This window comes from Sminthopsis crassicaudata, chromosome 2, assembly GCF_048593235.1.
Source record: "Sminthopsis crassicaudata isolate SCR6 chromosome 2, ASM4859323v1, whole genome shotgun sequence".
In the NCBI taxonomy this organism is placed as follows: Eukaryota; Metazoa; Chordata; class Mammalia; order Dasyuromorphia; family Dasyuridae; genus Sminthopsis; species Sminthopsis crassicaudata.
Genome location: NC_133618.1, coordinates 270,893,747 through 270,908,535, shown reverse-complemented (window position 1 = coordinate 270,908,535; position 14,789 = coordinate 270,893,747). Strand labels below are relative to the sequence as shown.

The following is a 14,789-nucleotide window of genomic DNA, read 5'->3' as shown; positions in this document are numbered from 1 at the left end:
GGATCCACCCAGCACCCCGAGACCTTCTTTTGGACCTTTCCAGAGTACCTTACTTGAGTTTTTTAATATACAAGCATTTAAGTTCCCACTGAATATAAGTCTAGAACTGCGGGCCCTGGGGAATACAAAGGGAATACAAAGCAAAAATTTAACAACCCCTGCTAGTTACCTCCTTTTCAGGTGACTCGGCCGGAAATGAGAAGAGGGAAAGGAGCTCGAGGGTGTCGGGAGCGGGATAAAACTAGATTAAAGGGGAAGAACTTTCCATCCTAAATCCTGTGATCCTATGAATTGTCAGGATGGGACAGAAGGTGGCTTTCTCGTCTCTGTGTTCAATATTTCTGGAGAAAGCCCCTTGCTTTCTATGAGTGTTTCGTTTCTTTTCTTTAGAAGAAATTTTTTTTGGCTGCTTAGGTATCTCTCGGTTTCTTTGTTTATGCTTGTCTCTTTGTCTCCTTACTGGGTGTTTCTTTGCCTGGGTAACGTAAATTTCTGCCAGGCGATCTTTCTTTCCCTGTGTCTTTTCTGGGTTCCTTCCAGTAGGGAAATCACTAGGGGCCGGGAAGGAGGTAGAGCGGTGGGCAGGGCCAAAGTCCGGCCAGGTAGAATATGTAAAGAGGCGGGCGGATCTATGCTAATGAACCAAGGGTTGGGAGGGAGGTCCGGGTCAGCTCGGCTTTTTTAGAGAGAGCTCTCAGACCTGTGGGGCTCTCCAGGAGCGGAGCCTGACTGAAAGAAGGCTCAAGGCTAGCGGACTGAGGCCCCCGATCCAGAGCCGGCGTCCCTGCCTTACCGGGGAGCCGGCCATGCCTCCGCGGGAACTGACTGAGCCGGAGCCGCCTCCGGTCCGGGCCCAGACCCCTCCCCCGCGGCGGGGCAGCGCGCCCCCGGAGCTGGGCATCAAGTGCGTGCTGGTGGGCGATGGGGCGGTGGGCAAGAGCAGCCTCATCGTCAGCTATACCTGCAATGGGTACCCAGCCTGCTATCGACCCACTGCGCTGGACACCTTCTCCGGTACGGTTCGGTTCGGGCGTGGGGGGATGGGCTTGGGACTGGACTGGATCAGGCCAGGAGCCCAGGGCCAGGCACTAGCTATATTGTTTCTGTTCTTCTCATTGGATGTGTGGGTGACTGGGAGGGTAAGGAGGCACCCAGAGAGCAGGCAAAAAGCCCTGGGCACGAAGTCCAGGACTATAGTCATGGCTCTCCCATTCTATTACATTTATCTGGGCTTCAGTTTCTGAAGGATCTGGGCCCTAAGGCCCTTTCCCTTTCAAATGTATTTTGATTCTAGGAATCCTACTATGAGGGTGGAGGGGTGGAGATCCCAACACCTAAGAGATAGAGAAAGGAAATGATTTCCTGACTTTCTCTTGATGCAGTACAAGTCTTGGTGGATGGAGCCCCTGTCCGGATTGAGCTCTGGGACACAGCTGGACAGGTAAGAATAACTAACTTGACCTTGAGGCCTAGAAGGAGTGGAGGGAGGAGAGTCCCCCAGCCTCAACATCCATCAGCCTTTAAAAAATATTTTACTGATGCTTAAAAAAAAATCTTACTCTCACTTTCCATTGCTTCCTCTTCCTATTCTCCAGTCAGTTCACAAGAACTTATTAAGTCCCAGGCACTTTCCTAAGTGCTAGGAATACACATTGAAAAAATCTAGGCCCTTCTATTCTAGAGGGGGAAAACAGCTCATAAAAACAACTTGGAAGGTGGAAGAGATGGGGGTTGAAGGGAGAAAATGTTAGGTATCAATATAGAACAAAGAAGTATCTAAGGGAAACACCCATTTATAGACCGAGTCTGAAAATGCTTGCCTTATTCTGTGCCTGTAGTCCACCTCTTTTTTATTACCTAAATTCCTTGGTGAGAGATGGGCCAGAAAGGGAAGATATTTAGCTTAAGTCTCAAAAGAGACAGTGTTAGCTTCCTCCTGAATTTCCTAACCAGTCCCTCCCCTTATCTTCACCAACTTTTGGCTGATTCTAATGTATTTCTTGCTCCTCTAGGAGGACTTTGACCGACTTCGATCCCTCTGTTACCCAGACACAGATGTCTTCTTGGCTTGCTTCAGTGTGGTGCAGCCTGGTTCCTTCCAAAACATCACAGAGAAATGGCTTCCTGAGATTCGAACCCACAACCCCCAGGCACCTGTTTTGCTAGTGGGCACTCAGGCTGATTTGCGGGATGATGTTAATGTACTGATCCAGTTGGACCAGGGGGGCCGAGAAACACCTGTGCCGCACCCCCAGGCTCAGGGTTTGGCTGAAAAGATCCGAGCCCGAGGATACCTGGAGTGCTCCGCTCTGACTCAAAAGAACTTGAAAGAGGTGTTTGATGCAGCTATTCTCAGCGCCATCGAGCACAAGGCCAGATTGGAGAAGAAGCTCAACGCCAAGGGCGTCCGGACACTCTCCCGATGCAGATGGAAGAAATTCTTCTGTTTTGTTTGAGCCCCTGCAGTGGGGAGGGGAGCAGGAGGCTAGAGATGCCTGGAACCATGGGGCCACGGGAATCCCCGGAGCTGCCGGCAGAAGCAGATCTGGGTTACGTTCATGTGCTGTGGACCTTTCCTGGTGTTTGTAGGAACAGAGAGCCGTTAACTGTTCACTTTGTTTGACCTTTTTGGGTTGTTCTTTGTCCTTTGTTCTGGAAGATGACCATGACATCAGGGAGGGGATGCCATGACATTCAAGTGAACTGGATTTAAGGGAGAGAAGGCTGTGCAAAGTCACCAGCTTCTCCTTTTCCTCCAGAGCTATTTGGGTCCAATGGCAAGATTTAGATAAGATCGACTGGAGATGGGCCATATGGGGAAATTGACCTTTTTAAACTTAGATCTTTCCCAGATCTGTTTGTCTGAGGCACCACCCATTCAGTGATTAAGGATAGGGAGAACTGGTAAGAATTGAGGTGAAGAATGGCCTCTTTTACCTAATTAAAAAAGAATCTGGGAGGAGACCCTCCGGGTTTCTGGCCCAAACAGTGACCAATTGGAACTTAGCCTGAGACTTAAGACCTGTAGGAGGGAAGGTACCTGGAGTCTGCTTCAGAGGGACAGTTTACCCTTAAGAAAGCAGCATTTTCCTTCAGGTGACTAACAGTCTATGGCTCTAATTCAGTGGGGTTTTTCAGCATGGGCTCCCAAGCCAATACAAATCTGAACTAGTAAAAATCCTTGCTTGGGTTCTCTCCAGGGAAAAAAAAAAGAGTCCCTTGTGGCCCACAAGATTCTGGTTCAAGGAAGGGAGGACCTGGCCAGAATATCTTAGCACTGAATTCATGCAAGAGGACATCTAGTTGGAAATAAGAAGTGTTTACAATAGACTAAGGCTCTGAGGAACCTTAGGCAAAGCTCTGAAATGGAAGAGAGATCTTTTGGGAAAGGAGGCAGGAAGGAAGATACTAGAATGATGGGATAAGGAGGTAGGTAAGGAGAAAGTTGTGAGGAGAGCATGCTGGGAGAGAATGAGAAGATGGGTATTTGGGCGAGCTTTTACTACAGAAGAGAGATCTTTGGGAACTAGGCCCTTTGGCAAGAGAGATAAGGAAGCTGGGAGCAAAGTGGGGAGGGAGGGAAGAAGAGGAAAAAGACTGCTGCTGAGGGGAGATGGGAGGGACCTGTCATGGGCTCCTCCCTGGGCCTGCCTTCAGCCCCATCTCTGCCTAAGGCCAGAGAGGGAGGGGCCACCTGGGGCTCTGATGAGAATAGCTCTCTCAATCCTTTCTCAGTACTGCCCAAACTGGCTGGACAGGAGTGGGGGAGTGAGGGCTGAATCTTGGAGAAGGGGTTTCCTGGAGGGGAGGGGCACAACAACAATAGGGAGAAGAATAAGGAGATCCTTTCTGAGGGTCCAGTCCCTAATGGTTAGGGAATGCAGAAGGGACTCTGTGGAGCTATGTCTACTAATAAAAGTCTCAACCGTCTGAAATTGATGTTTTGGTCTGTCATTTCCTATGCTGGCTTGGACTGAGGCTACATGTGAGACCCCCTGACCGTCACCAGCTCTATTCCATACTCCTACTCAGGTGTGAATATGATGGTAACCCACAGGGTTAACTAGGAGTAGAACTTGTAAACTCCTAAAAATGGAAAAGGAGTACGGCCTGAAGTCTGCAATAATGCCATGGGAACTTAATGGGAGGCATAGAGTTGACAGTCATTAAATCCAATCCTTTGATTTTATAGATAAGAAACTGAGGTCCCCGAGAAGTTAAATGACTTCACATGGTAGTTACATATCTGAGGTAGGTTTGGAACACAGGTTTTTCTGATATCAAGTCCAGAACTCTCTCCACTACACCAAACTGGGAAAAAAACACTCGAGATGAGGTTCAGTGTCCCCAAGTCACAGCCAATACTCTCATCTTCTCTTGGCTCTCTAGCCCCTCCTCCAGCCCTCTCAACATCCCTTTCTGTTTCAGCTGGGAGCAGAGGATGGAACTGGGGTGTGGGGCACTTGGGATGGGCTTAGTTGGTTCCCAGGGAGCAAGCGTGGGAAGCTGGCCTGAGAACGGGTTTCCCCAGGTGTCAGCTCCAGTGCTGCTTTCCCATGACCTCACCTGTTGGGCGGGGCTCTTTCTTTCTCTTCCTTCCCCCCCCCCCCAACTCTGAGGATGGCAGCAGCTCAAAATTAGGACTCAGGGTAACCTGGTGCCTTTTCACCTTACTGCTCAGACTCAAGGTGAAAGCTGATTCCCTTAACATCCCAAGTAGCTTGCAGAGGTGGGGGGGAGCTTTTAGAATTGAGGTACAGGAGGAAACCTCACAGAACACCCCTAGAGACAGGGGTGACATCAAGGGAGACCTAAGCATCACTCAGCCTTTAGGACACTGAGTGGACCAGCCACTGTGATTTTACTGGTATTTTAAAGGTTCCAATTTTAAATCATTTAGATTTGGGTTAGTCTAAGAAACCCATATAGATCATACCTGAAAAATATGTCAGGCAGATGATCTAGGCTTGCCCTGGAAGATTGGATCATTGAGGACCCAGATTGTAGGATCACAGATTTATTTAGAATTAGAAAGGACCTTGGGTTATTTTGTCCAACCCCCTCATTTTATAGATGATGAAACTGAAACCTAGAGAGGGATATAGAGTTTGGTCAGGTGCTCTGAGGTCACATCTGGACCTGCTGAACAGGGCCATAACTTGTGCGGAATTGGAGAGGGATGACTAAGGAAGGGTGTAGAATGAACCTGGCCTGTGAGAGTTTAGTGAGCTGAATGCACTATTTGATTGTGTCCTAGAGATTTGGAGATAAAGAGGCCTCCAGAGGATTCTGGGATCCACAGGATATTTGGGCTAAATGGACCTAAAAGATCTAACCTCTCAATTATAAAGGTTCGATTTAACAAAGATATTCTGAATCATAAGAAAATTGAGATTAGATGATGTGTCCAAGATTTAATAATAATAATAACAATAGATTGTTGTCGTTGTTGTTTGTCCTTTGTCCTTGAAGAGGACCATGACATCCAAGAGGTGATGCCGTGTCATGCAAGGGAACTGGATTTAAGCCAGGGAAGGCTGTGCAAGGTCACCTCACTTTCCCCTCCAGAGCCATCTGGGTCTAGTAGCCTGATCAATAATAATAGATAGCATTTATAAAGCACTTTGAGTTTTGCAAAGCTTTTTACATTTTGAAAATAGTTGCTATTGTTATCCACATTTTGCTCATGAGGAAATTCAGAAGTTAAATTATTTACCCAGGGTCACAAACCTAATAATTATTTGAAGCAGGATTTGAATACAAGTCTTTCTGACTCCAGGTCCAATACTCCATCTACTACCTAACTGGGTTAATGATAATGGCTTCAATATCCCCCAATAAGAATTTTTTTTCCTACTTTATTCTGGTATCTTTTAGTTTCAGTAAAGTTTCTTTACATATCAACTTAAAACTTTGTGTATTCTGAACCTTCAGAAAAATTATGTATTTGCATTAGGAATAAGATGTAATAATATAAATAGGAAAAGGGGCTTTAAATGTCTGAAAAATCAAATGCTGAATTATGTAATACATTGACTTTAAAAAAAAATTATAGCTTTTTATCTTTCCAAACATGCAAAAATAGTTTATCTTTTTTTTCTTTCTTCCCTGAGGCTGGGGTTAAGTGACTTGCCCAGGATCACATAGCTAGGAAGTGTTAAGTATCTGATATCAGATTTGAACTCAGGTCCTCCTGACTATAGAGCTGGTGCTCTATCCACTGCTCCACCCAGATGCCCCAACTCTCCATTTTTTTAATGGGAAAATTGAGATTTAAATTTCTCAAGCATTATCAGACACATAGCTACTTATACTTAGGTATAAGACTCAAGCTCCAGGTTTGTTTGTTTTTTTATTTTTAGTGTGGTAATATTCTCCCCAAATGTATTTTAGCCAAGAATTTCAACTTCCAAAACTCTCTATACTTTGCTAAAGTGCTTAGCATAGAGCCTGGCTCAATTAAAAAAAAAAAAAATTTAGTAGTATTTATTTTTCCAAATACATACAAAGATAGCTTCCAACTTTTACCTTCGTAAAACCTTGTGTTCCAAATTTTTCTCCTTCCCAATTCAGCAAGCTGTCTGATATGGGTTAAACGAACAATTTTTCTAAATATATTTCCATAAAGATGAATGGATGTCCATCAATTGGAGAATGGTTGGGTAAATTATGGTATATGAAGGTTATGGAATATTATTGTTCTGTAAGAAATGACCAACAGGAGGAATACAGAGAGGCTTGGAGAGACTTACATCAACTGTTGCTGAGTGAAATGAGCAGAACCAGAAGATCACTGTATACTTCAATGCTGTTTGAAGATGTATTCTGATGGAAGTGAATATCTTCAACATAAAGAAGATCCAACTCACTTCCAGCTGATCAATGATGGACAGAAACAACTACACCCAGAGAAGGAACACTGGGAAGTGAAGGTAAATTGTTAGCACTACTGTCTATCTACCCAGGTTACTTATACCTTCGGAATCCAATACTTAACGTGCAACAAGAAAATGGTATTTACACACATATATTGTATCTGGGTTATATTGTAACACATGTAAAATGTATAGGATTGCCTGTCATCAAGGGGAGGGAGTAGAGAGAGGGAGGGGGTAATTTGAAAAAATGAATACAAGGGATAATGTTATATAAAAAAATTACTCATGCTTATATACTGTCAAAAATTTATAAATAAAATTTAAAATAAATAAATAAATATATTTCCATATTCAGGGAAAAAACCATGAGAAAGAAAGAAAGAAAAAAAACAAGCAAACAAAAAACTGCAAAAAAAAAAAATATATATATGCTGCTTTGATCCATATAGACTCCACAATTCTCTCTGGATATGGTTATCACTTTCCATCACAAGTCTATTGGAATTGCCTTAAATCATCTCATTGCTGAAAAGAACCAAGTCCATCACAGTCTATCATCACATAATCTTGTTATTACTGAATATATTGTTCTCCTGGTTTTGCTCACTTCACTCAGCATCAGTTCATGTAAGTCTTTCCAGGCTTACCTGAAATCAGCCTGCTTCTCATTGCTTATACAACACTTTACATTCATATACCAAAACTTATTTAGGCCTGGCTCATTCTTGTTGCTCAGTTGTGTCTGACTCTTCATGACCTCAGTTGAGGTTTTCTTGACAAGGTTTGTTATTTCCTTCTCCAGCTTATTTTACATATGAGAAAACTGAGGCAAATAGGATTAAGTGACTTGTCCAGGGTCACACAGCTAGTAAGTGTCTGAGGCTGGATTTGAACTCAGAGGATCTGACTCCAGTCTCATTACTCTTCCTGCTTTGACATCTAATCTGGTTCATAGGAAGTGGCTCTCATTCCTTCTCCTCTCCTTTGAAAGAAACAAAATGGACCAATTCTGATTTTCAAAAGTACCAAACCATCAAGGAGAGATGGGAAATTCCCACCAACTTCTTAGTGCAGAAGCTGTAAGGAGCCTCACAGTTTGGGAAGGGAGTTGTTAAATGAGGTTAAGTGAGTTGTTTCTTTTCATATGATACAGGAGACTTGAATTGCACTTAGAACCTTTAACTCCAAATACAATACTCTTTCCACTCTTTGTTTGCCTTCATTTGGCCCTTTCAAGGCAATATTGCCCTGGTAGCATGTCTAGCTATTTTAGATGTGGCTGGAGAATATTCCTGGTATGGAAGGGATAGCCAATGAAAAAGCACAATGTGTGTGTGTGTGTGTGTGTGTGTGTGTGTGTGTGTGTGTGTGTAACAACAAGAAAGTCAGAGGAACTAGATCATGAACCGTGAAAGAGGGAATAAAATGAATATAGCCTAGAAGTGTAGGAAGTGACCAAGTTATGTAGAACTTTAAATTTCCAACAGAGAATTTTATATTTGATCCTGGAGGTAATAGGGAGCCCCTGGAGTTTATTGAGGTGGGGGAGTGGTCAGATCTGTACTTTAAAAGGAAAATCACTTTGGTAGCAAAGTGGAGGATCTTTTGGAGAAGGAGAGACTTGTGGTGAAATCAACCCAAAGGCCACTGAAATAGCTCCAGCTTTATTATTCAATCCAATCAAGCTGGTCTTGGTGTTTCTATTACCCTCTCTGTGTCTTTGCTCCTTGTCATAAATCTACCTTTGTAGGTGCTCTCTTCTTAAAATATAAGCTTTCTGAGAGCAGATAGAGATTAATTTTTTTTTTTTTAATGGTTGTATCTTCAGAGCTTAGTATAGCACAGGGGCTTAATAAATGCTTGATGATTGATTGATTGATTTGGCTATTATGTCATTAGCCTCTTTCAAATCATCTTTCCCACAAAACCAGTTTCTCCCTCTGAGGTTTTTAGAAGCTTCCCTCTATTATCTCTTCTGGAAATAGATGCATTAAAAAATAATAAACAATTAAAAAAAAAAAAAACTAGAGAAGACAATGCTACACCAAAAGAATGAATGGCTCATGGGATGTGATTCTGGTAGGTGAAAGGAGAGATCATGAAAGAATTCTTATAGTTTATGTTTCTCATCAATGAAATAAGGGAGAACCCTTGTCCAACCCACTTGGCAAACATTGTTGTGAGAATCTAGTTGAGGTAATGTTTGTGAGGTTACCTAGAAAAATATAATCGGTTGATTAATCTTCTTCACTCTTCCCCATAATCTAAAAAGTAATTCAGTTCGATTTTGTTGTTCAATCATGTTTGACTCTTTGTGATCCCATTTGGAGTTTTCTTGGGAAAGATATTGGAGTGATTTGTCATTTTATCCAGCCCATTTTTCTTTTATTTTAATATATTTTTAATAATAGTTTTTTTAATTTTCAAAATACATGCAAAGATAGTTTTCAACAATCAGCCTTGCAAAGCTTTGTATTCCAAATTTTTCTTCCTCTTTTCCCTATCCTCTCCCTCCCCTAGACAACAAGTTATTTAATGTATGTTAAACATATATAATTCTTTTTATTTCCCCATTTATCATGCTGCACAAGAAAAATCAGATCAAAAAGGAAAAACAAAATGAGAAAAAAAAAACCAAAATCAAACAAACAATAAAAAAGTGAAAAAACTATGCTGTGATCAACATTTAGTTCCTACAGTTCTCTTTCTCTCCAACTCACTTTACAGATGAGGAAACTGAGGCAAATAGGATTAAGTGACTTGCCCAGTGTTTGAGACTGGATTTGAACTCAGGAAGATGAGTCTCCAGATTCTATGCAGTATGGCACCACCAGTAATCTTTGTTGTTAGTGTGCTTTATCTAAAACTCCTTAAATCTGAAAGGTAGGTTGTAGTATGCAAAGAGTGTGAGATTTACACATGAAGTCAGAAACCAGAGTTTGAATGCTGGCCTCTGACTCTATCAGTTATGGGACCTTTCTGGGTTTCTTCATAGTTAATGTGTTTATGTGTGATTTTACTTTTTTGTTGTTTTTTAATCTATAAAATGAGAGGTATTTAATTTGAACTCAAGTCCTCCTGACTACAGCTATTCACCACACCATCTAGCTACCTCTCGATCAGATTGAGTTTAAATTTTAAGGTGTTATACAAAATGTGAGTTATTACTAGTATATATATGTATATATATATAAAAATATAATTTATTATAAATATAATGATAATTATATTTCCTAATTAATCATAATCAAATACTACATAATTGTCCCATTCTAAAACTTTCAGTGGTTTTAAATTAAAATATACATTTTCTATCATTTGCAAATAAAATCCAAGTTTTTAAACCTGGATTTCAAGACTTTTTACATGAGACAATTCCAATTTATCTTGAATGAACATAGTGGTTTATACATTGTTCCTCCATTAGAGTGTGAGCTCCTTGAGAAGAACTATTTTTTGCCCTTTTTTTTTTTGTATCCCAAACACTTAGCACAGTGCCTAGAACATAGTAGGCACTTAACATATTTACTGACTGACCTACCAGAGTGCACAAAGGAGACTAAAGTAAATAAATCAGTAAAAATAGTCTGAACTAGAATGTGAAATTTTTATTTCATCCTAAAGAAATAGGGAGCCCACCTTATAAGAGAGTGAGTTGGTCAGAAGTGTGTTAAGCAAATTATTTTGGAGGATGTGGATGTGGATGTCTCCCTTCCTCCCATCCTCCCCTGCTCTGTTCTTTCCCTCCTTTCCTCCCTCTGTCCATATAGGGTATCATACCTTTACCTACAACCTTAATCACTCAATTAGTGCAGCTTCAGTTAAACAGAGACCTGTCAAAGACCCTAGCTTTAAAAAAATCAAGGTCTCCCACTGCATCCAGGGCCTTTTCCTGTTATCCTGATCTCTATCTGGCCAGAGGACCCAGATGGCTCAGGAGGGGAAAGTGAAGCAGGTGACCTCACTTAAATCCAATTCACTTTCATGTGATGACATCACCTCTCTGATGTCATGGACCTCTTGAAGAACAAAGGTCAAACAACAACAACATGTGGATGTGGAAGATGGATTGGAGAAGTGAGAGAGTGAAAGCTAGGAGAGAAATAGGAATTAAAGTAATGATTATATAAGGAGAAAGAATGGGACAGACAAATGCAAGAGATGCAAAGCTAGAATCAACAAGATTTGGTAAGTAGTCAGCTATGGGATGTAGGGGTGAGAACTGAACCTCAGTTTCCTCATTTGTAAAGTGATGATGGTGATAGTACCTGTCCCATTAGATTGTTGTGAGGCAATGTATGTAAAGTTCCCTGTTAACTATAAAATTCTATTTAAATGGTGTCTCTTTTTTTTTTTTCTTACTCTAAAAAGACTTTAGGATTTGGTATAGCAAAAATAATGATGAATTTAGAATTAGAATAAGGAAAGAAGCATCTTTATATTAAAGATCTACTATGTGTCAAGTACTGTGCTAAGTGCTTTATGACTATTAGCTCATTTGATCTTCACAACAACCCTGAGAAGATAGATGTTATTATTTTCCCATTTTGAATTTGGGAAAGCTGAGGCAAACAGGTTAAGAGACCTGTCACAGAGTTACAGAGATAATAAATGTCTCTGAGGCCATATTTGAACTCAGGACATTCTAACTACAGGCCAGTGCTTCATCCACAGCATTGCCCAGTTGTCTCAGTCAGAGGCTCGGACTCTGTAATATTTGAAGTTCTTTACAGTCTCTTTGAACTAGAGGCTTATGATCCAAAGATTCTTCCAGAAAGAGATTCTGCAATGGCCCTCAGGAATTTTTCTGGCTTTATTTCCTACTTTTATCCTAATTGTACCCAGTGCTACAGTGCAACGCATCTACTTACTGTCCTTCAAGCTTACTTGGGATTTTCTATCTTAGAGATTTTGCTCATCCTTCGCTTCCCTTCCCCTCATGCTCTGCCATGAATTCCTTCCCTGTGGTAGCTGTAGGAGACATCTCCTACAATGCACCAACTGAAGGACCCAAAAGCCCTGAACTCTCAAACTCATGGGGTTGTCACCAAAATTGGAAATGTCCATTTCAGGATCACTGTTTTGTCATCTAAGAACTAGGCTCAAGTTTGCCTGGCAGAATCCTTGCTCTAGCTGTTACATAGAAGCAGTAGGTACTTCTGCCAGGATGGGGAAGGACACCTTTCTCCAATCCTCATGGGAAGTATGAGAGGGAAAGGAAGAATGCCATAGGACAGAGTTCCCATCTTTGATATTTCTCTCCCTTGCCCCTGCATGTTGTCAAAGAGACCAAAAGAATTTCTGCATCTTCCCCAAGTCCCAAGTCTTTCTTTTCAGCATTGAGCTAGCACATCAGAACAGCACAGAATATGGCACATCAGAAAGGGCCAGCAGAGCAAATATGTCCCTAGAAGGGGATCAGCTCCAAGGCATGATTCATGGCTAGAACCAACAAGCTGTGGAGAAATTTTTTGATTATATCCATCCTATCCATTATATATATACCCCCCACACACGCACAGTGTCCTCCTGATCTATATCTGGTCAATGGCAGATGGTTCTGAAGGAGGAGAAAGTGAGGCTGGTGAATTTACACAGCCCTATCTCACTTTAATCCAAATCATTTGCATATAATGGTCCTCTTAGAGAACAAGGGACAAACAACAACTATACAAAACAATTTTCTGGGAAAATTACTCCCCTTTCCGAGGAAGGACACTAGAAACTGGGAAGATCAGAATTAGGAAGGAGATAGAAAGGGGAAAGTAGAGGAAAAGGGAATGGCCATAAAGGCAAGGGCTCCCTTGGAACTGTCTTCCTGCTAGAACTATCATGGATTTTCCCCCATGCCCTCTCTATGTTCAGCTTCTAGGAATCAATATGACAGTGTCCAAGGCTTCCCAGGTTATGGATCAGATTTTGATATAGTTGCATTCTGATAGTTCAGTGACACCTCATCCCTTCCAGGCTGGGGAAAACAGCTGTGATGGAATCCTGAAGACTCATGGCAAATGGCAAGAGGAAATAATGACCCAGACGTCCAGAGAGAGACCTTAAGTGATGAACAGATGGCCCAGTAGTTTTCTCCTCTGGCTTGAGTACCAAGAAAGGTGGGAAAAGACCAGTCTGGAGTGAGGGGGAATTTTTATTTCCAAAAGTTAGTGAGCTATTGGGGATACGTTTGCCATTTGTTGTATTTTCCTGATTCTCTACCCTGAAGTTCTATTTGAAATAGAATTCTTATTATTCTAAAATGAGAGAATTAGATTTGAAGATTTCAGTCTTCCCTTCTAGTCTTAGACTTATGAACAAATTCAGGGATAAAAATAGTATTTATTAAATGCTTATTATACGTACCACACACCGTCCTAATCCCTCCCCAACCCCCACCAAGTTTATAAATACAAAAGCATGAGCAGTCTGGGCTCCTCACTAGGAGCTTACATTCTATTGGGGGGGGGGGGGGGGACTACGTACACAGAGGACCAGCTGCCAGGGAGGAGCAGTTTGGCTCTGGAAATTTACCGGGATGGTGAGTGGGGCCAAAGGGGAGTAGATTGACACACCCCATTCAGGAACAATGGCAAAGCAGATTTGATCTTGAGTTTTGGTTCCAGAAGCGGAGTGGGTGGGGAAGGAGAGCGTATGTGTCTGCCTGGCTGGGACTTTTCATCAAACAGCGTTCCCAGAGTGAGGGCTCAGGGCAGAAGTTCCTCCGGGGTTCCGTTTCAGGCTTGGGTACCAAGAAGTGGGAAAGGGAGGAATTAAATGAAGCTGGCTTGGGGCTTTTCCGAAGCCATGATCTGGGAGTGGTTGTCACAATTCTGGGATGCCACCGTCATGAAATGCCCTGCATGTAACACCTTCTGGTCCGTGAGGCTTCAGAGAGGGGTGCATAGATGGGGACCCGGGACTGAGTTCGGGGTGACAATTGGGATGTCACATGCCCCTTTCATCGATCAAGAAACTGACACTGAGAGAGAAAAGATCTTGCTCACTGTCAGGATTTGAAATCAGACTTTATGATTCAATTTCTATTGCTTTCCCCACCAGAGCCGATAACTTTCTGAGAGTTCACAACCCAAGTGAACCTAAGGATAGTTTTTCTCTCACTAAGTCTCTCCCCCCTTTCTCTTTTTCTTTAATTTGCTATTCTGCTCTCTCTCTGTCATCTTTATTTTTTCTGGAATTCTTTTCCCATTCCAAAAGGGAATTCCCCCTTTCCTGGAATTCCTTCTTTTCCCATCTCTTCCTTCCCGGATATTTTTTTCCTTCTTGTTTTTTCTCCTCTTCCAATCAGTAATACCCCAGAACTGAAGGTTGTTTTAAGAGATCTGTCATATTAATTCATCACAGTTTTATGTTCTTTACTCATGTTAAAAATAAGATAATTCTAACCTTTGGTAGGATTCTTAAAAAACAAGCACTAAGTTAAGTTGCTTTGTATGTGGCTCTCTATGAATTTTTGGTTTTTACGAGGTAGTCAGCGTTAAGTGTCTTGCCCAGGGTCACTTAGGAATTTGAGGTCACATCCTCCCGGTTCCAGGGCCCATGCTCTATCTTGCCCGTGGCACAGCTACATTAGCTGGTGTCCCCCCCACCTTTTTTTTTTTTCAGTAGGTCAGTAGCCTTTAATAGAAAGTTCCTCATTCCTAGTCTGAAGATGTAGCACCAGAATAATGAATAATGCTGATCACAAATAACCAGGACTACACTTCTGCAATACTGATGGTTGTATGTAGAGTTTGTGTACTTCTGTGGGTTAATGTGTAAGACACTGTGTACAAAGTTTTAGTTTTTAATGGTAGGATCTGGAATCAGGAGTTCAAATTCCATCTTAGTTTTTTGGGGGGAATTCATGTATTCTTTCTTAATTTCAGTTTCCTCATCTTTAAAATGGGAATAACAATA

General features: G+C 41.9%; 1 protein-coding gene across 1 annotated transcript; it reads left to right on the top strand.

The window, feature by feature from the left end:
* Positions 1 to 636: 636 nt before the first annotated feature.
* Positions 637 to 3,935, top strand: RHOV (ras homolog family member V). The gene is made up of 3 exons (XM_074289314.1): positions 637 to 1,014; positions 1,383 to 1,441; positions 2,013 to 3,935. The coding sequence occupies exons 1-3, from the start codon at positions 807 to 809 to the stop codon at positions 2,454 to 2,456; spliced, it is 711 nt and encodes a 236-aa protein (XP_074145415.1). The 5' UTR covers positions 637 to 806; the 3' UTR covers positions 2,457 to 3,935.
* Positions 3,936 to 14,789: the final 10,854 nt, after the last annotated feature.

Bases quoted from the DNA above. Each gene is read 5' to 3' on its own strand.
- RHOV (XM_074289314.1), top strand. From the start codon at position 807: ATGCCTCCGCGGGAACTGACTGAGCCGGAGCCGCCTCCGGTCCGGGCC. The intron at 1,015-1,382 runs GTACGGTTCGGT...CTCTTGATGCAG, and splicing joins TGCGCTGGACACCTTCTCCG to TACAAGTCTTGGTGGATGGA. The intron at 1,442-2,012 runs GTAAGAATAACT...TTGCTCCTCTAG, and splicing joins TCTGGGACACAGCTGGACAG to GAGGACTTTGACCGACTTCG.